The sequence below is a fragment of the Nilaparvata lugens genome, chromosome 6 (assembly GCF_014356525.2).
Source record: "Nilaparvata lugens isolate BPH chromosome 6, ASM1435652v1, whole genome shotgun sequence".
In the NCBI taxonomy this organism is placed as follows: Eukaryota; Metazoa; Arthropoda; class Insecta; order Hemiptera; family Delphacidae; genus Nilaparvata; species Nilaparvata lugens.
Window position 1 is genome coordinate 65,703,127 of NC_052509.1, and position 27,695 is coordinate 65,730,821.

A 27,695-nucleotide genomic window follows, 5' to 3' on the forward strand; every position below is an offset into this window, starting at 1 on the left:
AAGTTGACCACTCTAACAGTATTCGTGGTCAACTTACAGAAAAATTACATTGGTAATTACCAATTTTGATTGATTAATTTAATATTTGAATAGAAAAAACATTCAAAATTAATTCTCATTTGAATGCTTGAATACAGAAATTTCTAAACGCCAGCTTCACTTCACCCCTACAGTGTGATTCACGACATAATAAATAATTAAATGTTATTGTAGTAGACCAATGTAATTGACAGTCATAGTAATACAATTAGAAAGTAATAAAGTATTTGATTATTTATTGATTCATACAATAAGTACATCATCAAAATGATAGGGAGAGAAAAAAGGTAACCTTGTGCTATTGCTCTCCAAAATTTAAATAACACATAGTCAACGTGATAGTTTATTCACAAAGTAGAATATTACATCAAGTAGAATCGAAAAACTCTGTCAAACAATAGAAAGGTCTCAAATCCAATCACTCAAAAATTAATTTTTTAAAAAATAACAATATTTTCACAACATTTGATATCCAATGGCAATTTATTGTACAATCTCAAGCCGATGAGGTCATAGTGTTTCATGTTTATGACAAGACCTTGATATGGAAGCACCATGATATCAAGTCAATATAGGCATAAAAAAGGGGGTGTGCTTGCAATTTATATTGTAGTTCTGATTTTTTAATATATTATTTGGGTACATAAGAGAAGTCCAGAACCAATTTCTTCATGCAAAATTTCCTTGTGCTAGATACAGGGTGGCCCAGAAACCTCGTATTTTCGGCTCATTCTTCAGTTTTCAGCTATTTCTGCCAAATCTCCTAATCGGACAGAAAAATTTGCTCCCGCCTTTTTTCTAGATTATGAAATTCTGAATAAAATAAGATCATTCGGAACTCTCTATCTCCAATGAGTACTGAGTTATGATTTTTCAAAAATGAGTGAAATTTGAAGAAAAAATAAATTTTGATGAATTTTAGTTTTTGATCAACAATATTTTCCGATTATTACCATTTAGATGAATAATTCAAAATCCGTCTGGGCGTATTTTTGTGCTCTACAATCTGAGATCAGGTAGAGCGCTCTATCTCATATAGATTTCCAGGTACACCTGACAACAATGCTCCTTGTATTGTAAAAAACACCTAATTTTCACCTTCCACCATCATCACCAACTACATAGTCTTCACATTGATATTTCGCACAATGACATAAGTTCATAAGATTATGTTCTATGAAAATCACCGGTTAGATGCACTTCATTTCAGTATTTCCTAGTGTAGAGGCGCGCTTAAGGACACCTCAAGGATCAAAATTTCAAACATTTATAACTTCTGACACAATGCACAGATTTCATCGTACTACACTTCATTCTTCTCGGCTCGTTAAGGCGGTCCAAAATCATGCATCATAAGTCAAATTCGGTCGAAAAATGGAAAATTTATTGTTGAGTGTACTAAAGCCCATATTCCAATACACAAAAAATGGCCAATTTCTATATTCACTATATTCTATATGAAGAAATATAATAAACTACCAAAATTTTCATTTAAATTATGAAACTTTTTTATCGAATAATTGAATTATATATTTTACTGATGAATAGACTTTATTTGAGATGGAATTGATCATTATTAACAAGATTCAACGGTCAATATTACATCAGATATGGCGGAATAACTTGAATCAAAGCTATCTACTATAGAAGGCTGTGGTAACAGAACAATGGCAACTCTGCCAATTCCACTGAATTCATAACATGAATCTAGTTTCACACAGCCCCAGAGAAAGAAGTCACATGGCGTGAGGTCTGGTGATCTCGGTGGCCACAGTAAAAGTTGCTGGTCTTCCTCAGACGCTTGTCCTATCCAGCGTCGTGGCAATGTTGTGTACCGTCGTGTACCGGGTACCGTCGAACCTCATTATGAAAATGGGCAGGAAAACCGTCATGCTGGAAAATCAAGTCGTTTAAGGCTGTTTGGTACACTTTTTCAATATTTAAATTGGTTAATCTTTTTCAATATCATTGGCTAAGATCATTATAAGAGTGAGAAAAAGTGGCAACTGAAATGTTTAAGTGGTCTAATAAGCGAGCTATGGGTTGTTGAAGTGCTAACTTTCCAGATTCCGTTTTCTTTCCAGATCATAAACGGTTTCGACTATATTATTAGAACTTTTCTTAATCGACCGAGCGAAGTGAGGTCTAAAGCTGCGTACACATATTCGTGCTTCCAACCCGCACCGAGCACGCTCCTCCCTCGTACCGCCCTCGTACCACCATCGAACCACAGTCGCACCGCCCACGCACCCATCATGAACGTTACGGAAGATGTTAGATCTTCTCGCGTTCCCCGGTCGAACCACTGTTGCTCGCCGGTCGATCATCAATCGCTCTGCTGGAGTGACGTTCGGTTGCGGAGCAGAGCGACAGTCTGTACGCACCTTAAGATTCAAGTCGACGGTTTGGCATTTCTCTTAATGTTTAAATGTTTATATCTTGCGCATTTACGGCGAAACGCGGTAATAGATTTTCATGAAATTTGACAGGTATGTTCCTTTTTTAATTGCGCGTCGACGTATATACAAGGTTTTTGGAAATTTTGCATTTCAAGGATAATATAAAAGGAAAAAGGAGCCTCCTCATACGCCAATATTAGAGTAAAAATCAGACTATAGAGTTATTCATCATAAATCAGCTGACAAGTGATTACACAGATGTGTGGAGAAGCCAGTCTATTGCTGTATTTCCATAAGGTCTATAGTTTCAATCAGGTACTTGTGGATGAGAACACTGGGTGAGGTCTACTGTTCACAGAACTACTAGTAATTCAAAAAATGTATCTTTCCAAACTAAAACATTATATTTCCCATATCGTTCATAAATAAAAAAGTAACATTTTTTGTGAAATCGATAACTTGTTTATTTTGGCATTAATCGCGAAAAAACTCATATTAGAACAAAGCCTATGATGTACTGATTGTATTAAAAAAAACTCCAATGCTTAAATTGGCAACAGAACAATGGCAACTTATTTGAGACTGATTAACAGAGTTTTCGAAACCGTTTATGATCTGAAAAGAAAACGGAGTTCAGCACTTCAACAAACCATAACTCGCTTATTAGAGCACTTAAAAAATTCAGTTGCCACTTTTTCTCACTCTTATAATGATCTTAACAATTGTATTGAAAAAGATTATCCAATTAAAATAAAAATAAAAAGGTGTACCGAACAGCTATAATAGCTGAGGCATAGCTAAGCCATAATTGCAACATTTTCAGAACATTTGCAGCAATTCATTGATACTCTAAGATTTCACATTAGTGTATGCTGTCCGATAAAAAAAGTCAAAGTAAAAAGTAAATTAAACAAAGTAGATGAATGGATAACTGAAGATATTCTTACTCAAAGAAATATTGTTAGGGAAGCTTATGCGGAATTTAAATTAGTGAAGGATGTTCCGAGTGAAGTCAAATACAAATGTCTAAAGAAAAACTATGCAAAAGAAGTGAGGAAAGCTAAGTGTAAGAAAACAGCTGAAATATTAACAACTAGTACCAATTTTAACTCTGCTGTTTGGGAGGTAATTAATAGAAATAGGAGAGCAGCTCAAAAAGATACAGTTACTAATGTCCCTAGGATAATCGATGAACATGGAAATTATATGGATGATAGTATAGACATTTGTAACTTTTTCAATAAATATTATCAACAGGTTGCATATAATCTCCAAAAGTCACTGAACACTAATACTTATAATACAACTACATTAAATGCTGAGCCAATTGGAAAGGTATTTAAATTTCATCCATTATCAAGAGATGAGTTGTCAAAAATAATAAAAAATTTGAATAACAAAAAAACAGTAGGATTGGATGGGGTCTCAAGCAAAATTTTAAAAGAATGTGAAAATGAATTACTGGACCCTTTATTGCATCTCCTTAATACTTCACTAGAGCAGGGTATTTTCCCTGATGATCTGAAACAAGGAAAAATTTTGCCAATTTTCAAGAGCGGTAATTCTGAAAGAGTTGAAAATTATAGACCCATTAGTATTCTAAATGTAATAAGTAAAATTTTTGAAAGAGTAGTTTTAAATAGGTTATTGATGCACCTGGAAGAAATTAATTTCATGTGATGAACAGCATGGGTTCCAGAAAGGGAAATCTACTAAGACTGCAATAGTATCCCTTGTTGAAAGACTAATAGATATAATAGATTCAGGTGAGAAGGCAGCCGCAATATTTCTTGATTTATCCAAAGCTTTTGATTGTGTGACCCATAGAATATTATTGGAAATACTGAAAACTGTAGGTGTGAATGGTGTAGAACTAAAATGGTTTGAATCATATCTCATAGGTAGAAACCAGTGTGTTGAGCTTACCAAGGTGGATGGGAATGAAATAGTAAAAATTAAATCTCAAAAACTGGAGGTCCAGGCTGGAGTACGTCAAGGCTCAATTCTGGGTCCCTTACTGTTTCTGTTGTATGTGAACCAATTACCAAAAGAGTTAAAAGATCACAGAGCTCTGTTGTTTGCTGATGACACATCGCTTATCTTTAACAATTATTTATTAGATAGTCTAGAAATAAATGCTTTTACTGGAGTACAGTCAATTGTCCAATTCTTGAAGTAAAGGCAATTAACAATAAATAGTAAGAAATGTCAATTCCTACAATTCAAAAGTAAATATAATTCAGTAGAGGATAGAGAAATAAATGTGTTTGTAGAGGAAAATGAATTAGACCAAGAAGAGAAAGTAGCATTCTTGGGAATTTTATTGGACAGGAAATTAACATGGCATCCTTACATTGAGAGGATATGTAATAAGATATCATCTGGGGTATTTGTCCTGCGGCAGCTTGCTAGGCTGAATGATAAAAAACTACTGTTAACTGCTTACCATGGACTTATACTATCTCATATTAGGTATGCTATTTTAGTATGGGGTAATTCATCTCAACAAAATATGGACAGTGTTTAAGATTCAAAAGAAGGCACTCAGATGTATAGAGAAAGTGAATAGGTTAGATTCTTGTAGGCCTTTATTTAAAAAGCTTGGTCTATTAACTGTGCCATCTTTGAATGTATATGAAGTTGTAATGCATGTGAAAACGAGTGGTGTGATCCAGAATTCAGATGTTCATGAGTATAATACGCGAAACAGAGCAGATTATCATATAATGGGTCACAATAGTAGGTTATTTGAACAAAAACCAGATTATATTGGTAGGAAATTTTATAACAAGCTACCTCAAATCTTGAAAAGTAATGATGATTTGAAGATTTTCAAAAAACAAATGAAAAAATATTTAGTTGATAGAGCTTTTTATAGTGTACAAGAATTCCTTTCAAACCTAAACTAGGTTGAACTACTTAGTGTTAGAATTATTATGTAATAACATGACTTGTCTTATACTCCATGACTGGAGTCTTTAGGACGTAATCTGAAAAAAAAGGTAAGCCATGCCGTTCACTGTCGTTTCTGCAAAAAATAACGGCCCATACACTGCCATTTGGTGGCAACCATTTTCTCTACTGTCTACAACTAAAGTGAGGTCCACGTTATAATGGCAGTGAAGGATTGACAATACTGTTGCTGTCCTTTTCTATCATTCAACAAAACAGATAGCGCTATCTCTCTCTAGCTTTGCAATGGTGTCTGTTTGCCAGAATATTTCATTTTTACTTTTGACAGTCACTGTACAAAACTGAACAAACCATTCTCAGCCGCCATTTTTTTTCTTCATTCTATCAAAATACTTTAGTTCACAAGTGGTTGATTTAAAATGTATTTTTGAAACAATGAAATAATTTTTAGGCATTACCGTATGAGAAACACAGATTAAAATACCTGAAATGACACTTTGAAAGTTGATAACTAACCATCCTAGACTTCATCCATGCTTCAGTTAGCCTACACTTATAGGTTAGACCTAATCGTACCGGTATAAAAAATATTGAAAGGTTATTTCAGAATTATTTCCATTGAAATTACTTATTTTAAATAGGATTTCTATTTTTCTATTATTTTTAAAATACATTGGAATAGAATACCTACCACATAACTTAATTTCTGTTGTTTTGAAATTCAGATTGGTGTATCACAGCTTTTTAAATCAGCCGCCATTTCAGGTTTATATAAAAATAAAAATCTGATCTCAGTTATGAAAGCAAATTTTTGAATCAAATTATGAAGAAATATATTCTTGATTAATTTGACATTAAATTGATTATTTTATCAAGGAAATGATAATTATTATCAAATCAAATTTAATGGGATGAATTGAGTAACAGCTGTGTACACTCAGTGGCAAAATGGAGAGACTTGGCAACGTTTTTCTCCTATCTTTCTTCACTGCCATTATAACGTGGACCTCACTATAGCAGGCAAACGGTCAACTCGTGGAAAAAAACTGTTTGAACCGCTCTTCCATACAGTACTTGTTTCATTATTGTGAGTGGAATAGTTTTTTTTTTTTGTAATAAATTTTCGTATTCCTGAAGAACATTTTGAAACGCTCAGTATAAGTGCAAATAACTATTTTTGAATATGGTTACAAACCAGAACGAGAGCGAGTAGTCACCGACAAACGTCTCACTCTCTCTGACAAGGAAAGTGCCATCACCGAGGTGCGAGTATCTTCTCAGTAAATCCTCGGCTTCGGCGCGACCGCCCAACAGCTTCCCGTGGAACCATTTCTCGCCAAAGTGCAGCTCATCGTTCGGAACACCCTGATAACACACAACATCAATAAAACAATAAAATAAAAAAACTTATTAGTTTGTCAACTATAAATTTTAAATACTATTGGCATGTATATTATTTTTGAAGGTTGGGGATTTGCTAGCAATGTTTATCTTAGGAGAGTATTGAATGAAAAAGACTAAGAAATTGTCAAAAAACCACAGATTTATTGATACTTGGAAGTTATTGATACTCTGTTTCTCAGAGATTGACAATGGTGTAATAACCGAAACCGGTCTTTCTAAGTATCAATAAATCTGTGGTTTTTTGACAATTACTTAGTCTTTTTCATTCAATATGAATAATTACCACATTATCAACTTCTCAACTACACAAAAAGTTAGGAGAGTATCTTCGGTACAGAGGAAGATTTTACGTTTGGTCAGCAATTATCAGGGAGATATTTCATATGAAAACCTTTTGAATAGATGCAAGGTTTTGAATATAAAACGAATATTTCTGTTTACTTTGATTTTATAAAATTACTTCAGTAAAAAATATTTAGTTATGAAAGTTAATTGATATTATTTAAGGAATTAGTTTAGATTGGATTTCTTTATTTATTTATGTTACAATATTTACTGACTTATACACTAATTTACATTAAATGATGATAATGCTAGTTATTCAACGAATTTTACAAAGTATAAATGATTAATAAATGATAATAAAGATTGAATGCAATTGAATAACGATAATATAATGTTATGTAATTTCATAAATCGGCGGTGTTTCAACAAATAATTGTCGATTCTCTAAGACGGATATAAAATATCCTTCCCATTAACACACGACCGCGGTCTGTGAATGGGAGGTATGTTGAAACATTTGCTTCGAATAATTTAGCCAGAAACACCTGACTATAATTATATACATTATAACACTTGTGATTATTTCTCGATAACCAATCAGAGAAGGTTATTTTTCAAAATAAGCTTTTCTGATTGTTTTTCGTGAAATTAATCACGATTAAAATTTAACCGGCTTTTGTGCAACTGGGCCTAAGACGTTGATGTTGATTGATCATTCATCCAACAATTCCCACTAATATTTTTCTTCTCTTTTACAACCCCAGCACATAACCTCAATTTCCTGTTCCTTCTTCTTCTTCTTCTTCTTTTGGATCCTTCTCCTATCGGAGGTTGGATATTATCATCAATGGAATATTTCTGTTTACTTTGATTTTAGAAAATTACTTCAATAAGAAATAAGAAAATACGATCTTGATTCTGACTTTACTTTACTTTAATTGCAGCCCGGAAAAGCTCTTTTGAATTGCAGCCATACCAATATCTAAAAATCTGGTGTGGCGCACTCACACAACTTTCCTTGCCGTTATGCAAATTTATCACCTGACGCTAGTGTTCTCGCGCATCTCAAATCTACTATTCAAAGATATAAGACAGCTGGTGGTAGGACAATAACGCTAGAGACACACGAGGTCTGCTATCTCTTCGTAGTGAATGATTTAATAGAACCAAAAGTTGCCAAACAGTTTGCAATATTTAATAATCACATTTTCTCGAATTTCAAGCTTATTTTCAATTTTAGGTGAAAATGTTACTGGACATCTATTGCAGAGATATTCATGTACAATCTTTTCCTCTTGAAATTTTTTGTTAAAATTGTATATGAAGGCAGATAATTGAGAATCTAAAATCAAACTTTGCATAGATGGGGCGGAGCTCCTGAAATTTTTACAGATATAGGACTTGTTGCAGTTGATAAAGCTTATCAATGACTATTTCAGGTATGAATTTGATCAAAATCGTTGGAGCCATTTTTGAGAAAATCGCAAAAAACCCTGTTTTTGACAACATTTTCGCCATTTTAGCCGCCATCTTGAATAACATTTAATCGAAATTGTTCGTGTCGGATCCTTATACTGTAAGGATCTTAAGTTCCAAATTTCAAGTCATTCCGTTAACTGGGAGATGAGATATCGTGTACACAGACGCACATACACTCATACACACACACACACACACACCACACACACACACACACACACACACACACACCACACACACACCACACACACACACAACACACACACACACACAGACCAACACCCAAAAATCATGTTTATGGACTCAGGGGACCTTGAAACGTATAGAAAACTTGAAATTAGGGTACCTTAATTTTTTTTGGAAAGCAATACTTTCCTTACCTATGGTAATAGGACAAGGAAAGTAAAAATAACATAGCCAGGACAATTTTGCTACATTTCTCTTTCCCCTGATCTTGACCTGCATGATAAGCCTCAACAGGTAATACTTCTCACCCCTCATCACATGTCCCAAATATACCAATTTCCTTCTTTCTATTCTTCCTGTTCCTTGAACAATAACAATCAACACCAGTTTAGCTGAAGATGTGACACGTGTTGCCATGAAGCCTCGTTCTGTGATTGTCAACAAATATAGTGGTGTTGACAACATCAACTCGTATTCTTTCAATCTATATAATAAGAGAGAGTAGGGTTGTGTTTGTTCGCATCAAAACATGTCGACTTGTGGATTGCATACCGGAAAAACTGGAATGATTTGAATCTCCAAATTTTGCATGTAGATTCTAAAAATGTCAATCTCGTGCACCTCGAAGCCCAAATTTCAATTTTCCTTCTAGATTTTTCAGAATTAATGTTCAAATTTCTTTCATGGGACATGAATATAATTATAATTGTAATTTACATAAGTCGATATAAAACTATAATCTAGAGAGACTACCTCTTCGAAACAGATGGTTAAAATTGGTAACTAAATTAATAACTAGTTCAATTTTGTCAGGTTAGCATTAAGTTGAGGAAGGTTTCTAAACAAGATTTGAGTTCTGTCACTTTATTATGTTAGTACCAAGTTTAGGAACTCATCTATACTATAATAAAGGGAAGATCTGGCTTATACACGTGCGGGAGAGGAAAATTATGTTTTCCTACAGTTACGTTGAAAAGTGGCCATTGCTGCACTGATTACAGAACGCAAAGAATCACTTTTCCGCTCTAGTGCGGGAAAAATTTTTCTGCACTCCAGATTTGCAACATGGCAACGCAAAATACTTAGTAGGTTATATGGAGCAACAGTGCAGCAAAATCAAAATGAAGTTGGTAACAGTGACTGCTGTGGCTGCTATAGTGAGCAGAGGTGCAACCAAGCACAACGCGCTAATTATTATTCATTATATATTAAAACCAAGGACAACGAGGACTTTACGATTTTAGGATTAAGGTTTTTATCAATAATAAAATTACACAGAAAAACATTTGATGCATTTCAGGCAATTTTACCCATAATTACCCACTTTTCATATTCAATGGTAACTGTAGGAAAAACTTAATGTGAAATACGTGCGCAAAGTTCCTCTGCTGCACTCAAGAAACCAATCCGCCCTCGCCTACGGCTCGTGCGTAAACGTTTCTTTCGGTGCAGCAAACTGTCACTTTGCGCACTAGTTGCACAAATAACTATTGGCGCATCATCACGTCTAAAATACTGGACTAAAATTAACCTGAAATGTTGTATATAGATTCTTAAACGAGAATTTAAACCGAGGATGGTTCTAGGCCTACTTCAAACTCTTCAAAATTCCACTCGGTCAAGTTTTCAGTTACTCAAGTTTTAAAATAGACCCTTGCGGAGCACGGGTTACCTGCTAGTTCTAAAATACGCGTTAAAAATGATTCGTTGAAATACCTCTTTGAGTTTGAGGAAAGTTTGAGGTTCAGCCTCATCATCCTCGCCTTCATCAGCGTCAGGTCCACCTTCGAAACTATCCGTGTAGAATAGTTTGTGGTGAGTCAAGAAAAAGAAGTGAGGATTCCATTTTTTATCGACTGGATCTTCCAGGTACAATATGCCATTCTTCACCGTATTTCGCAGGTCCATTTCTTTACCTGTAACAATCAATCAAACACATTAAACCAGTTAACAAAAAAGACAAGAGGAACAATAAAATAATAGTACAAAATTAGGAACAGGACAGTTCTGGGAAAAAGCATAGAGAAAAAGATAGCTTAAGAAGTAGAAATAAAAATAAAAATCTCAGTAGCCTTTTTGAATTATTCAATCACAACATCACACTTAATCACACTTGAAAAAATGTTGGGAGAAGGCAGTATGTATGTACAGATGCTGAATTACCGGTCACACTGTTTTGTGAATACTTCTGGGGTTCCTCAAGGATCGAACTTGGGACCATTGCTTTTTCTGTTATTCATTAATGATTTGCCTAATGACATAAATCACTCTAATGTTCTATTATATGCCGATGATGTGAAGCTTTTCAGAAGAATAAGTGATATTGTTGATTGTGAGCTCTTGCAGAGTGATGTAGATGGTGTGTGTGGTTAGTGTGTGGATAATGGATTGGATGTGAATGTGGGAAAATGCAGTGTCATGAGGATTACCCGTCAGGGGAACATTACATTGAACAACGCTCCTTATCATATTAATGGCATAATTATTAAAGAAGTAGAAAATTTCAAAGACTTGGGAGTTGTTTTCGATCACAAGCTCAATTTCTCTCTGCATGTTGAAAGGATTGTGAATAAGGCATATCAGCAGCTTGGTTTCATAATCAGAACATGCTCACATTTCAACAGCATACGAACTCTGTGCTATCTCTTCAAGACACTTATTCGTAGCGTTCTGGAGTATGGTTGTGTGGTTTGGAACCCATACCACAATTCACTGATACATCCTTTGGAGTGTGTTCAAAACAGATATCCTTAGATATTTATATTTTAAAAAGTTCAACAATACATGCCCCTTCGACTTTCCCACATCACAACTCAGAATGATGTTCGGTGTGGAATCATTAAAATTGAGACGTGATTTTAGTAGGTATGCTTTTGTTCGTTTTTAATGTATTCAATGGCAGAATCGGCTCAATGTTTTTGCTTTCCCAGTTAAATGTGTACATTTCTGCAGTGCCTCGCCGTTCCAGTTTTAGATTATTTATACCTTATTGCAACACTTTAAAACATCAGAACTCTCCCATGTATAGATCATTCATCATTCATTTTCAATTGCTTCTCGGATCATCTTGACCTGTCATTCGGTTACAGTCGCTTCCGTAGGGATTGTAGGCGACTTCTGCGAGTGTTTTAATGTGTCTCTTGTCTGTTGAGTTGATGGTTTTTTTTTATCTACTTTTGTACTAGTCCTCAAGGGTATGATTAATGCTGATTCTGTTTCTTTTTTTGTTCATTTTTTTTTCTATTATTTTTCCTCTTCTTTCATTGTAATTTTTTCAATATTCTTCTTTTCTGTACTCTTACTATGTATAATGAACTATTGTAATTGTGTTGTTATGGAAGCAATTTTTGGGAGAAATCCTGTATGCTTCCATGTTTTTCATAAATAAATAAATAATTTAAAATGGCATCAATGTTGAAACATGTTGTGATTAAATAATTCAAAAAGGGAACTGAGATTTCTACTTTTAGCTTAAGAAGATATTAGGGCGTTAATGTTTATAATTTCACTGTTGACTCGAGCCGAAAAGGACTATCTATAGTGAGGTCCACGTTGTAATGGCAGTAGAGAAAGATAGGAAAACAAAGTTGTCGATCCTCTGTCTTGTCAATGCCTATTGAGGGTAACTAATACCGGTTTATTGATGTAATATTAACGGTTCATTCTCGTTTAAAATGATCAATCCTATTATATTAATCTCTATATTTTTATATCTGGTTATTTATGTTCAACGGATCTCGAAAACGGCTCTAACAATTTTCACGAAATTTGAAACATAGTAGGTTTATGATATAAAAATTCGATTGCACTAGGTCTCATCCTTGGGAAAACTCGCTGAACGACATTAGAAGAATAATTCATCCTTTGCTGAAACAGCTGAGACTTTCGTCGTCTGTGGACAGTAAAAATGTAAGTATGTGAAAAATCAAAATATCGCATCCCCGAAATTCATGAGCTGACGTATAGCCAGCTGTGAAATATAAACACGATCATTTTAGTGAATTGTGTTCTGTTTATCAATAAATAAAAATAACGAGCGAAGCTCGGTGCCCCAATATTTATATATTATGAAGATTACATATTTTGATAACTAATCATATTTCTTCATTGTTAAAAATCGATCTGGCAACAGAGGTAAGCGAGAAAGGGATAGCGCTATCCGCTTTGTTGAATGATAGACAAGGATAGCAATACCATTGCTAACCAAACACTGCCATTATAACGTGGACCTCTCTATAGTAGTTGTTTTTGTGAAGCTATGTTACGCTGGTTGTCTCTCATACTGTGCCGTTCTTATACTCTCACCCTGCCTAAACAGTAATAATAGACAGTTATCGGCTTATTAAATGAAAAAGACTAAGAAATTGTCAAAAAACCACAGATTTATTGATACTTAGAAAGACCGGTTTCGGTTATTACACCATTGTCAATCTCTGATAAACTCGTTTGTGTGATTGACAATGGTGTAATAACCAAAACTGGTCTTTCTAAGGGCCGGTTTCCGAGCTCGGGATTTGATTGAGTTCTAGACTTTTTAAACAGCTGGAGTCAGAAAATTGGCTTTCCGAAACGGGGCGTAGTCGTAGTCATTGTCACAGTCACGTTTGAATTAAATTTCAAGAAACTAGAAAATTAAACACAAAATAAAATAAAGAGAATAGTGTAAATTTTCAGCTATTTTGAATGATTTAGAAAGATTTAATTTCGTCAAGGAAAAACGTTTCCAATTATAGAAATGAGAAAATAAAAACTGCGACTACTGTTATAAAAACTGCGACTACTGTTATAAAAACTGCGACTACGCCCCGTTTTGGAAAGCTAATTTTCTGACTCCAGCTGTTTTAAGTCTAGAACTTAGCTGAATCCCGAGCTCGGAAACCGGCCCTTAGAAAGACCAGTTTTGGTTATTACACCATTGTCAATCACACAAACGAGTTTATCAGAGATTGACAATGGTGTAATAACCGAAACCGGTCTTTCTAAGTATCAATAAATCTGTGTTTTTTTGACAATTTCTTAGTCTTTTTCATTTAATATAAATAATTACCACAATATCAACTTCTCAACTATACAAAAAGTTATCGGCTTATTTATTTCCACATATTTGCAAAATATAGGGACAGGGAACGCTGAGAAAGTCCACTTGAATAGAAGGTTAGGTTAGGTTTAGGTTAGGTTAGGTTAGGATGCATGGTAGGATGCGTGGAAGGATGCACATTCTCTTCACAGACCTTGTTCGGGCTTCATCATGACCGAAGCCTCGTCTCCACCCTCTGGCAACTTCTTGTGCTTGAGAATGATCTTGTGGCGCAGACTGTAGGGCGACGGCAGCCGCGTCTCGTGCTTGGCAACGGGCTGCACCAGCAGCATGTCACCAAACACCTCCTGCATTGTCACCGCCATGTTGCGCTGTTGCGGCAGCGAACAGTTGTCCTCGATCGACAGGATCACTGGAAAACTAACACACAACAATTAATTACTATTCAACGAATAAAGTCTTAACTAGTAGTTCTGTTAACAGTAGACCTCACGCAGTTTTCTCATCCACAAGTATCTGATGTCACCTGTTTGAAATGTTAGCAAACTCAGTTCACGTGTGAATTTGTATACCATATAATAATTCTTCCAGTTCCGTGATAATCTTTTCATCTGATAAAAATATTTCTCAATTATTTGAAAAGTAAATTGTTCTAATCATAAATATTAGACCATAATTTCATCAGCATTATTTAGTTCATTTAATTATTTTAATCACCTATTAAATTTGATTTTTCAAGTGTGGCACCATGCAAAACTGATACCATGACTGCAAAACGAAATATTGAAATCTTAAGGTGCGTACAGACTTTCGCTCTGCTCCGCAACCGAACGTCACTCCAGCAGAGCGATTGATGATCGACCGGGGAGCAACAGTGGTTCGACCGGGGAACGCGAGAAGATCTAACATCTTCCGTAACGTTCATGATGGGTGCGTGGGCGGAGCGACTGTGGTTCGATGGTGGTACGAGGGCGGTACGAGGGAGGAGCGTGCTCGGTGTGGGTTGGAAGCGCGAATATGTGTACGTAGCTATAGACCTTATAGAAATAGACACGGCTTCTTCAGACATCTATGCATGCAATGAATAATCCATTTGTCAGCTGATTGATTATGAATAATTCTATAGTCTGATTAATCCTATCTTCAGAGTAGATGATATTTTATATAGTGATATCAGAGTATGGAGGAATTCCTTTTCTTTTCATATTACCCTTAAAGTGCGAAAATTCAAAAAAAAAAAATCGAGTATACATTGACGCGCAGTTGAAAAAGGAATGTTCCTGCCAAATCTTATCGAATTCTATCAACGCGTTTGGCCGTAAATGCGTTACAAACATACATACAAAAGATCATACATACAAACAGAAAATCCCAGTTAAAACATAGACATCACTGCATTCGGTCAATACTGTCTCTTGAACAAGTGAATGCTGCAACTTTTTTGGGCTTATGCTTGGATGATGATGATGAAGTGGAAAACACACTCTTCTAAACGTTTAAAGAAAGTGAGTAGAGCTACATTTGCTATCGGTATGATTTCCAGGGTGGTTGATGACACCACTTACTTACTCCTTGGCGCTACAGCTCATTCAAAGCCTTGACCTCCTTCAAAAAGCCTCTCCATTCGTCTCTATCGGCAGCCTTACGTCTCCATCCCCTGAAACCCAGCTTCCTAATGTCGTCCTCCACATCCTCCTGGTTGACACCAGGACAACTTTAATTCTTTATAATTCATATTTTGTAAACCGGCTCCGTTTTGGTGTCATTTTTTGGGGCAAGACAACTGAGTTTGGGGCTGTTTTCAGTTTGGCCTTTCTTGTAGACCCTTATTTAAGGAACACAGCCTTCTTACTGCACCGACTTTTTATATATTGGAACTAGCACTTTTTGTTTTTAAGAATAGGAAACTTTTTGGTCAGGGACGGGAGACGCATGCATTTAGTACACGTTCTAGAGGCCTCACAGCCACAGCCTCCTCTTATACTGTCCATCAAAGTAAATTCTGTCCTGACCTGTCATGTCGGCGAGATATCGGTGTGAAAACGGATAATGGCTGTTGGGGCTGGTGTATCGAAAAAGCTAATCTCCTTCAAGACATACTGGTAACAGGTCAGCCCGAGTTGAAAGCAGAGAGAGGTCGAGAGAAATATGTTATTTTAGTTAATTGCTTGCGCGTTGCATAAAAATAGAATGCAATGACGCATGTAATTAATAGTCCACAAACAGCTGATTTTTTACCAAGTTACCATGCTTCATTGCATGCAATTAATAATTCACTCGACGGCTGATTTATGATGAATAATTGACCGAACACAGTGAGGTCTATGTTTCAACTCGGATTTTCTTTTGCCTGTATGTATGTAACGCATTCACGGCCAAAACACTTTAATAGAATTCTATGAGATTTGACAGGAATATTTCCTTTTTCAACTGGCTGTCGATGTACACACAAGTATTCATTTTAAATTTTGCATTTCAAGGATAATATGTAAGGAAAAGGAATTTCCTCCATACTCAGATATCACTATATATCATCTACTTTGAAGATAGGATTAATCAGACTAGAATTATCCATAATCAATCATCTGACAAGTGGATTATTGATTGCATGCAATACACAGTTGTCTGGAGAAGCCGGTGAACAGGTGACACCAGATACTTGTGGAGGAGAAAACTGCGTGAGGTCTACTGTTCACAGAACTACTATACTCTGTCCAGACTGCGATGAGCGCTGAAAGATTAGCCGACCCTCTCTCCCCCACGCGCAGGCACACACGCCCGGCCTACCTGCGCCATCGATATTGCCAATTAGAATATTCAAAACATATTACAAAATCTTTATAATATGACATATCATTAAAAATATAAATAAATAAACATAATTACTCATACATATACTTGAATAAAATTAAAATAAAATATAAAATCTAGGCATCACCAGAAAAAAGAAAATCTTTGCCCGCTGGTGAGAGTTGCAAAACAGTAAAAGAAAAACATAATATTTCGAAATAATGCTGAAAGTTAAAGTTAAATTTAACTAATAATTACAAAATTTTATAACAGCAGAATCGTAAAAAAATCAAACAAATATTGTGCAGAGAAAAGACTATAGAATGAAAATAGAATAATCTAAATTAAATTGCTATATTAAATTTAAGGTAAAGAAATATTCCCTCTTAATCCACTTATTGACGCTCTTTTTACTAATTTTGAAATCCAAGTCAAAAGGTATTGCATTGATCAGTTTACTGCTTGTTACTTTCCTTGCCCTATTACCATAGGTAAGGAAAGTATTGCTTTCCAAAAAAATTAAGGTACCCCAATTTCTATACGTTTCAAGGCCCCCTGAGTCCAAAAAACTGGTTTTTGGGTATTGGTCTGTATGTGTATGTGTATGTGTATGTGTGTGTGTGTGTGTGTGTGTGTGTGTGTGTGTGTGTGTGTGTGTGTGTGTGTGTGTGTGTGTGTGTGTATGTGTGTGTGTGAGTGTATGTGCGTCTGTGTACAACATATCTCATCTCCCAATTAACGGAATGACTTGAAATTTGGAACTTAAGGTCCTTTCACTATAAGGATCCGACACGAACAATTTCGATCAAATGCAATTCAAGATGGCGAAAATGTTGTCAAAAACAGGGTTTTTCGTGATTTTCTCGGAAACGGCTCCAACGATTTTGATCAAATTCATACCTAAAATAGTCATCGATAAGCTCTATCAACTGCCACAAGTCCCATAACTGTAAAAATTTCAGGAGCTCCGCCCCAGCAATGCAGATAGATTCCCAATTATCAGGCTTCAGATACAATTGAAACAAAAAAAATCAAGTGGAGTAGATTGAGCATGAAAATCTCTACAATTAATGTTCAGTAACATTTTCACCTAAAATTGAAAATAAGCTTTATTCGAGAAAATGTGATTATTCAATTGCAAATTATTGTTGATTCTATTAAATCATTCACTATGAAGAGATAGCAGACCTCATGTGTGTCTCCAGCGTTATTGCCCTGTCACCAGCTGGCTCAAATCTTTGAATAGTAGACTTGTGATGCGCGGGAACACTAGCGTCAGGTGATCAATTTTCATAACGGCAAGGGAAGTTGTGTGAGTGCGCCACACCAGATTTTGTAAATTAGCTATCTTCTGATCAATAAAAGTTTAGTAGGATAAACTTGATATACTATGTATACTACGTGGTATACAGGTAGACAGGCCGTCCCTTTACTCATTCACACAAAAGGAGACTGCGCTTGTGTGTGTTAGTAGGAGGGTCGGCTTAATCTTTCAGTGCTCATCGCTTAGGACAGAGAATAGTCCTACAGTCTGATTTTACACGGTTATATTGTTATAGTTTTATATTAGCGTTAGAAGGAAACTCCTTTTTCTTTTGTACTATCCTTGAAATGCAAAATTTCAAAAAACCTTGAATTGACCGAGCGAAGTGAGGTCTAAGATTCAAGTCGACGGTTTGGCATTTCTCTTGTTTAAATGTTTGGATTGTTTAAATGTTTGTATGTTTAAATGTTTATATGTTGCGCATTTACGACGAAACGCGGTAATGGATTTTCAATAAATCTGACAGGTATGTTCCTTTTTTAATTGCGCGTCGCCGTATATACAAGGTTTTTGGAAATTTTGCATTTCAAGGGTAGTATAAAAGGAAAAAGGAGCCTCCTTCGTACGGCAATATTAGAGTCAAAATCAGACTATAGAATTATTCATCATAAATCAGCTGACAAGTGATTACACAGATGTGTGGAGAAGCCAGTCTATTGCTGTATTTCCATAAGGTCTATAGTTTCAATCAGGTACTTGTGGATGAGAATACTGCGTGAGGTCTACTGTTCACAGAACTACTAGTTAATGAGAAACAATATCGAGAATTATATTTAGATTACTAAGGGAAAACAAATAAGACTTCGAAAAGAAAACTGGAACAAATAATATTGATTTGAAAATCATATAGCTAAATATCACACCATGAGGGAGGCTCCTTTTTCCTTTTAAAGTTGTCTATCAAACTAAATTCAATTTATATAATGCTATCCTGCACTTAAGGAATGATCCATATAATTTGCGTCCCTCCAATCCATTACAGTTTGATATTGACTTTACCAGCTCAAGTGTATGTGGACGTCAGTTTGAATATCAGTGTTACTTGTTTATAAATAAAGTCCCAACTGAATTCATTATTAATAGAATTAAAAAACCCATAATGAATCTTATACTGGATTGGATTAGGATAAATGCTTATTTTAAATAGTCTATATCCATTATGTAGTGTTTCATTCTTGTGTTATAAATTTAAAAAAAATATTTGTCATGGCTTCCTTGAATTCGTATTTTTGAGCTTGTCATTTGCTTATGATTTTGTTACTTTTTCTTATCGTTTGTGGGTGTTGAGATGTGACCTGGTTTCCATGGTTTTATTTATTCTAGTGGTTTGAATTAGCTCTTTTTTTTCTATTGACATGTTTGCTGTACCTAGTTGTTCAAACTCACTGCCGGCGCAAAAGTTTTCTTTGCCGGTAGTGCCATTTTGTAAATTAAAATATTTATTTTATCAATCTGTATTATTTTATGGCAAATAAATGAATTTGAATTTGAATTTTATTTGATTTATATTATACTTGAAATTAATGAAAAATTTCCAAAAACCTTGTATATACGTCGACGCGAAATTCAAGAAGGAACATACATGTCAAATTGTATACAACTCCACCTTGAATTATTTAAGTGATCGGACACAATTAATATCTTATAACAACAGTTACAAATCAAATACTACAAAACTCAACGACTTTGGATTACCACAAGGTACCGTCTTGTCCCCGATTTTATTTTTACTCTATATCAACGACATCTTTAAACTAAATATTGATAGTTCGAAAATAATTTCCTTTGCTGACGATACGGCTGTAATAGTTAAGGACCGCTCAAGGTTAGAGACGTACTCAAGAGCAGAAAGAGTAATATCCATTGTTAAGCAATGGCTTGATATTAATACATTGAGTATAAATACATCAAAAACTAAATATATTACATTTTCTCCTACAATAGTTGGTCAACCAAATGCTGCTATGAATTTAAAAATACATACAAATTGTGATTTTGAGAAATGGAAGGATTGTGCATGCCCTCAACTAAAAAATGAAAAATCTATAAAGTATCTGGGCATCATGGTCGATTGTAACCTTAAGTGGGAGCCTCATATAGAGTATATTTGTAAACGCTTAAAATTTATTTCCTTTATCTTTTATAAAGTCCGTAAAATATTAGACATTAAATTACTTAGGGTCCTTTACTTTGCCTATGTTCAATCGGTGCTGCAATATGGGTTAGTGGTATGGGGAGGAGCGTATGATGTTTTCATGAATAAAATTTTTACATTTCAAAAAATGATAATAAAAGCAATTCTTAATAAGCCAAGGGCTTTTTCTAGTAGTGAAACATTTGCCGAATTTAAAGTGATGACAGTACGTCAAATTTATATAAAGAAACTTCTCTATTATGCATGGATGAGGAAGGATGAATTTACAGTGAATAATAATGTTTCTATGTATAACCTGAGAGTTACATCTCATAACATTTATAATATCAACTATTCAGATTTGACAATAGTGCGAAGACAATTGGGGTATCTTAGCTCAAAAATAATAAATATCATGCCAAATGCATTGTCAGAATATCTTTCTAATAGGGGCAGACAGAGGATGGAACAGATAAATAAGTGGGTGATACAAAAATTTTTCTTCGACATCAGTCAAATATTATAGTTACTAGTAATTTATTGTTAACTTCGATTTTTGTAGCTTTGATTATTAGTAAATAAATTGTTATATTGTCTAATCAGCTGATACTCTCACTCAGCGGTCAGGGTTTTGCCCTTGCTGGGTGGTGCCATGTAATTTCAATTTATTTGTAAAATAGCATAATATTATAAAAAAATTCATGAAAATCTATAGCCGCGTTTCGCCGTAAATGCGAAACCGTCGACTTGAATTTCAGACCTCACTTCGCTCGGTCAATGATGGACAGTGTTGCCGCACTTACTCGGAAACGACAAACGCGTGCTCCTTGATAATCTTGACCACGTCGAGGAACTTGATGCGTGTGGTGAGTGTGTGCCCGTGATAGATGATCGGCTTGCCGTCGGGCCCATCCCAGCAGTCCAGCTCTATGCAGCGACAGCCCATGCGCAGGCAGCGCACATACGCCTCCACTGACGACTCAGACGAGAACTGGTCGCCCGTCAGGTACCTACAACCAATCAATCATTCACAATTACACAAAATCTGGTGTGGTACACTCACACAACTTTCCTTGCTCATATTTGAAACTACGATCAGACTTCTGTATATGTGAAAGAAAGAAAGAAATATTTATTGCCAAAATCATTAAACAAACTTTACAAATGTGAAAAATATAAAAATTTTCATATACAATACATTACAAAAACTTAAAATTAAAATATTTTCCATTTAAAAATCGATTATAATATTATCATTGGCGTTACCAGCAAAACTAAGTAGTTTGAGCGATGGCAACGAGTAATCAGTCGGCTATAATTAGTGGCTTGAGATTCAGTCGAAAATAGAAAAAATATAATAAAGAAAAAAGAAACATATGGAATGTATGAAAAACTAGAAAAAAAAAAATTTCAATCCGAAAAGAAGAAGTACTAAGAGTGAAATACTAAGAGAGCAGAAAAACTAGAAAGAATTCATAATAATTTAAAAACTCAAAAGAAAAAGAGATGATTCATGTAATTATTAATCTACAATTCACTGTACATATGTAATCCATTTAGTAACATAATGTAATTCATTTGTAGCATATATGCAATTCCTTTTGTAAGCAAAGAGAGAATTAGAAAAACAATACAATACAGTACACATGACACAAAAAATAAAATGTATATGTGTATATATAATTGTTTTCAGAGAACTTTTTCTTTGTGTGAATTGTGAAATTCGATGATTTTTTTAATCGTCATTTTTTTAAAGTCGTCAAAACAGCTGTTCTACAGATGAAATATCTCGACTATGTTTTATTTTTATGAACTGCGCTACCTACCTACCTCATGCACGAGAAGGAGGTTACTAAGTCCATTTCTCAAGGATGGGGTGGACCCCCCATTGGTTTCCCGGAAAGGAGACTCATGCCAGTTGATAGAGCTGATGAATAACTATACAGGGTATGAATTTGAAGAAAAACGGTCAAATTATTTTTGAGAAAATCGTGAAATACATGGTTTTTTAGTAATTATCCGCCATTTTTCTTAGGAATATTACGGAACTCCTACAATTTTCCCAGAAATGAGACTCATGTCAGTCGATAGGGCTCATAAATAGCTATTCATGGTATAAATTTGAAGAGAATCGTTTGAGCCGTTTTCGAGAAAACCGTGAAAAATATGGTTTTTTAGTGATTATCCGCCATTTTTCTTAAGAATATTACGGAACTTCTGCAATTTTCCCAGAAATGAGACTCATGTCAGTTGATAGGGCTTATAAATAGCTATCCATGGTATGAATTTGAAGAAAATCGTTAGAGCCGTTTTCGAGAAAATCGTGAAAAACGTGGTTTTTTAGTAATTATCAGCCATTTTTTCCGCCATCTTGAATTGGATTTTATTGAATTTCTTACTGTCGGATCCTCATGGTATAAGGACCTTAAGTTTAAAATTTCAAGTCAATCGGTTAATTAGGAATGGAGATTTCGTGTACACAGACGCACATACACTCATACACATACACACACACACACACAGACAAACACCCAAAAATCATGTTTTTGGACTCAGACCAAAACGTATAGAAACTTGAAATTAGGGTACCTTAATTTTTTTTGGAAAGCAATACTTTCCTTACCTATGGTAATAGGGCAAGGAAAGTAATACCTATGGTAATAGGCAAGGAAAATAACAAGAAGAGTATCACACCAGCTCTCATCAAAATAGAATAGAACAATTTTTCTTGTAGCCTCTTAGGGTACAAACACACTGAAAGCGGAGCGGAGCGTGGCGTTGAGGAGCTTCGTGAACAATATCATGTTAAGTAATGAGCTGCAACACACTGGAAGCGTCTACTCGCCGAGCGGAGCGGAGCGTGGCGTTGAGGAGCGTCGTGAACAATATAATGTCAAGTAATGAGCTAAAATACACTGGAAGCGTCTACTCGCCGAGCAGAGCGGAGCGTTGCGTTGAGGAGCGACGTGAACAATATCATGTTAAGTAATGAGCTGCAACACACTGGAAGCGTCTACTCGCCGAGCAGAGCGGAGCGTTGCGTTGAGGAGCGACGTGAACAATATCATGTTAAGTAATGAGCTGCAACACACTGGAAGCGTCTACTCGCCGAGCGGAGCGGAGCGTGGCGTCAAACTTTGCAACAAACTGGTTTGTTGTGGCTCTTAATTTTGTAAAATTACGCAAAAATGTTCCAATTAATGGTGATTTGAGTGTGATATTTTTGGTTTTTATTATGTTTTCAACCGTCAAAATTTAAAATTCTTAGTTTTCGTTGTTTTTTAGTGAAAATGGACTAAATTTTAGGAAAGTGAAACCATAACCCTATTTCGGACATTTAAAATGTTATCTAAATTTAGGAGAGAAATAGTACAAGGAGTTTCCTTAGTTTTTCTCTCCCAATCAGTGCTACTTTGTAGAAATTATAAATAAATAAATAAATAAAATAAATGACCGTAACAGTGCGAGTGCAAGTCTGGTCTACTCTTGTACATAAAAATGCACTTGTTCTACTGCATTTTCCCACCATCTATAGCTGCGTACACATATACGCGCTTCCAACTCGCACCGAGCACGCTCCGCCCTCGTTCCTCCATCAAACCACAGTCGCTCCGCCCACGCACCCATCATGAACGTTACGGAAGATGTTAGATCTTCTCGCGTTCCCCGGTCGAACCACTCTTGCTCTCCGGTCGATCATCAATTGCTCTGCTGGAGTGACGTTCGGTTGCGGAGCAGAGCGTAAGTCTGTACGCACCTTAGTACACTTGTGTATTTAATTTTTGCTCAAATTCCTCCTGTAACGTGTATTATTTGATAAATCAAAAGAGAAAATTCATCATTCTATTGCACTTCAAATCAAAAGTAAGGCGTGATGCACACCGGAGAAACGCGTTTCATGAAACATTATCAGGAAACGTGAAACGAAAGTTGCTTGCAATCGACTGATAAGATTACACAGGATTGTGCACACTACGTTTCATGAAACTCCAGTTTCTCTGATTGCATGAAACCAGATTTCGTGAAACTCGAATAATCGGTTTCCTCTAGCTGTAGTTTCACATCGAGAAATTGTGTGATTTGTAGAAATTTGTGGGATAGCTATGTGTCATAGACTATAGCTTAATTTGAAATTTGATTTAATTGAATTAAATTAAATTGAATTAAACTAATAAAAAAATAACTAATCAACGATAAGTAATTTAATTAGCTTAATTTGTAATTGTAAAATCACGTAGTTCTACAGAAAATTATGGCAGGAATTTCATTCCAAGTAAAGTTGGCCGAAGCTGTAGAAAAACGCCCGTGCCTTTATGACTTCAAACTGAAGGAGTACAGCAAAAGGGACAAAGTACAGATTGCATGGGAAGTATTTGCAAAATAAGTGAACAATTCAGGTATTTATTTTTATTTATTATCTGGAATAGTTAATCGGAACTAGTAAATCAACAACACACAACACTCCAGTTGGTCTCCTCTTCGTTATTTGTGCACCAACCAATGCCACTAAACGATCAAAAAGTGGCTTAGAATAGAATAAGAATAAGAATAAGATTCTTTATTTCGCATCCAATTTACAACAACAGAACAGCACACAAAACTAAAAAAAAGATAGCAAATAAGAATAATAAAACAATACTTAAGACAACTTTTTAACTGAATAAATATGAAATTTGCTGATAATAGACTTTCGGAAAAAATCCTTAAATTTGATAGGATCACTTATGAGCAAGTTCTCAACAACGAGGGAACTATGGTCTCGATCCCTGATCAGTGGATGTACGCAGTATTTTCGTCTTTTCTTATTATTCCTTAGCCACCATGACAAAACGACCACATCGTCATCGGAATCCATCGTGGAACTGACAGGAAAAAAGTTTCTTTTGTATGCATGCGCGAGTGAAACGGATTGCATGAAACATGTTACCTGAAACTTGTTTCACGAAACGCGTTTCTCCGGTGTGCATCCCACCTAAGGCTATTCTAATCAGTTTCATTCATATTTCTATGGAATTTTAAAAATTCATTAATTCTCTCACCATCTAGTAAATTTTGTGAGTAAGTAATCTCCTTAGTTATTGAGTTAGTAAAGTCCGTGCAAACTTAGACAACGCCATTTTCTAGGCCCTTGACGCTTGACGCTCAGAAGCTTCCTGTGTGTATCATGAACGCTCTGACCACGCCACGCCACGCCAAGCCACGCTCTGCCTTCAGTATGTTTGTACCCTTATATAAAAGCCTTAAAAGCCTGTTTAATCATAATCCTGATTAATTTCACGTGAACCAAATTAGAGAAAACCATTTTAAAAAGACGGCTTAAGACTATACTGTCGATTACTACTGTTTTGTTCGGGTGATTGATTGATTGATTGATTAGCTGCCTTTATTAAAAACCTAGGAGGGCGAAGTTAGGGCGCAGCCGGCCCTCTCTTACACTTAACCCTCAAAGTTAAGAGTGAGAACGGCAAAGTATGAGATACTACCATAGTCACATAGCTTAACAATAAGTATCTACTATTAGCTTGAGTTAATAGTGAAAATTGGAACATAAACACCCTAATATCATGAGATATCTTCTTGTGCTATTTTTTCTATATGATGCTTTCAACCATAGAGAAACAATAGCATAAGTAGATATCCCATGGTATAGGGCGTTCATGTCGCAACTTTTACTGTTATCTCAAGCCCATAGTTCATGTAATTCTTTCCAGTGAAGCTGTGTGACACTGGTAGTCTCTCATATTGTGTCGTTCATACACTCTCACCCCAACAAAACAGTAAAATTCGACAATAATCAACAGTAATCGGCTTGAGATAGCAGTAAAAATTGCGACATTAACGCCCTATACCATGGGATATCTACTTACGCTATTGTATTTCTGTTTCAACTCAACTGTGTTCAATAGAATATTGTAAAGCATTGTAAAGCACACAGGGACAAAAATAGTAGCCTAAACTGGACCTGGACATCATTAGCGGATACTAGAATCCCATCTATTGTTACCTACCTATATATTATTTAATCAGATTAATGTTATCTATATATATAAAAGCGAAATGGCACTCACTCACTGACTGACTAGTCACTGACTCACTCACTCACTCGCAGAACTAAAAATCTACCGAACCAAAAACGTTCAAATTTGGTAGGTATGTTCAGTTGGCCCTTTAGAGGCGCACTAAGAAATCTTTTGGCAATATTTCAACTCTAAGGGTTGTTTTTAAGGGTTTAAAGTTCGTCTCTTAGCATGTATATTCTTCTTCTCCCAATCTCTTAATTTATAATTGAAATTTCCATATCATATGTTACTATAGAACTATAATCTAGATAGAGTACCTCTTCGAAACAGTTGTTAACTGGCAACTAAATTAATAATTTTGTCAGGTTGGCATTAAGTTGAGTTGACTTTGTTAGGTTGGCACCAAGTTGAAGATTTAAATGCATTTATCGTGGAAAAATTGATTGGGCACTGCTACTTCAATCCTGGGAATATTAAATTACTAGCCGTCAGGCTCGCTTCGCTCGCCATATCTGTTTAGCCAGACGTTTAGTCTGGACCCCCGACTGGATTGTCCTAACATATGATAAAAATGCTCAAATGAAAAATGCAGGCGAGCGAAGCGAGCCTGCTGATCTCATTCTCTGACGATCCAGTCGGGCTAGAAGGATATGGCGAGCGAAGCGAGCCTGACGGCTAGTCTATAATATAATAAAGGAAAGAATTGGCTTATACATGTACGGGATAGAAAATTAACGAATGACGCATCATCACATCTGAACTACTGCACTGATTACCTTGATTTTTTTAATAAAGTTTCTCAATTTACCGAGGATGGTTGCAGGCATATTCTTTGGGATTTCAGTTTTTCAAGGTTTTAATAAGACCCTTGCGTAGCACGGGTTACCTGCTAGTTTTTAATAAACGTATATAATTTTCTTTAAAAAGAGATTTACTCACGTATTGTGGGATGAAGCGATCCAATAATGAGATAGAGGTCGAGACATATCTTGATAAATATTATCGAAAGCCTTGTCCCATAATTCATTTTGTTTTGAGAATAGAAAATCCATGAACTGAAACCAATTAGACAATACTGATCAGTGCTACCATTTACTGGCCAAAAGAGTAGAATTTCAGTTGAACAAATTGTAACACACAAAAACGCACTTTTTATTATTAATTTAAATAATAAATTTAATTAAATGGAAAGGGTGCACGATAAAGTGTTCCAATAATTTCAGTAGCCCTATAGAGAAAAGTGAAACAAAGCAACAAATTAATAGTTATTTGTATATCTAGAGTGAAAAGTACGACTTTTTCTCCCTGTGGGAAAAAGTTTGAAGCCCGAGGCGAAGCCGAGGGCAACAATTTTCCTGAGGGAGAAAAAGTATTTTTCGCTCGTGATGTACACAACATTTTTCCTCCATCTACATTTTTTTATAGAAACTGCAAATTAAATCATTCTAATAACTTACGTATTGGTGACAATGTTTCCTAACAACATAACCTAAAATCTAAAACCTAAAAACCGGTCGTCTGATAGGCACTGCCGATTGCGCTATCTTTCAGCCAAAGTTGTAACAATTATATCAGCCGGGCAGGCTACCATAAATGGCTGACTCCAGATCACGCGGTTCAGATTTGAATTGCAGAATTCTGATCAAAAATATTTGTTGGCTGGTATTTTGAATAGAATAAAATA

General features: G+C 35.4%; 1 protein-coding gene across 6 annotated transcripts in view; it reads right to left on the minus strand.

Moving 5' to 3' along the window:
• The window catches only part of LOC111051096 (1-phosphatidylinositol 4,5-bisphosphate phosphodiesterase gamma-1-like), a 102,698-nt gene that overhangs the window by 61,017 nt on the left and 13,986 nt on the right, over nucleotides 1-27,695 (minus strand). For all 6 annotated transcript variants that reach the window (XR_005571696.1, XR_005571695.1, XR_005571694.1 and 3 more), the window contains exons 7-11: nucleotides 26,951-27,066; nucleotides 20,795-21,001; nucleotides 13,937-14,163; nucleotides 10,422-10,621; nucleotides 6,547-6,716 (exon numbers count right to left, since the gene is read on the minus strand). Coding sequence is in view for 2 of the 6 variants with exons in the window: in XM_039431757.1 (XP_039287691.1) it covers nucleotides 6,547-6,716; nucleotides 10,422-10,621; nucleotides 13,937-14,163; nucleotides 20,795-21,001; nucleotides 26,951-27,066 (920 nt within the window). In the remaining 4 variants the exon portion in view is untranslated. The remainder of the gene's footprint in view (nucleotides 1-6,546; nucleotides 6,717-10,421; nucleotides 10,622-13,936; nucleotides 14,164-20,794; nucleotides 21,002-26,950; nucleotides 27,067-27,695) is intronic.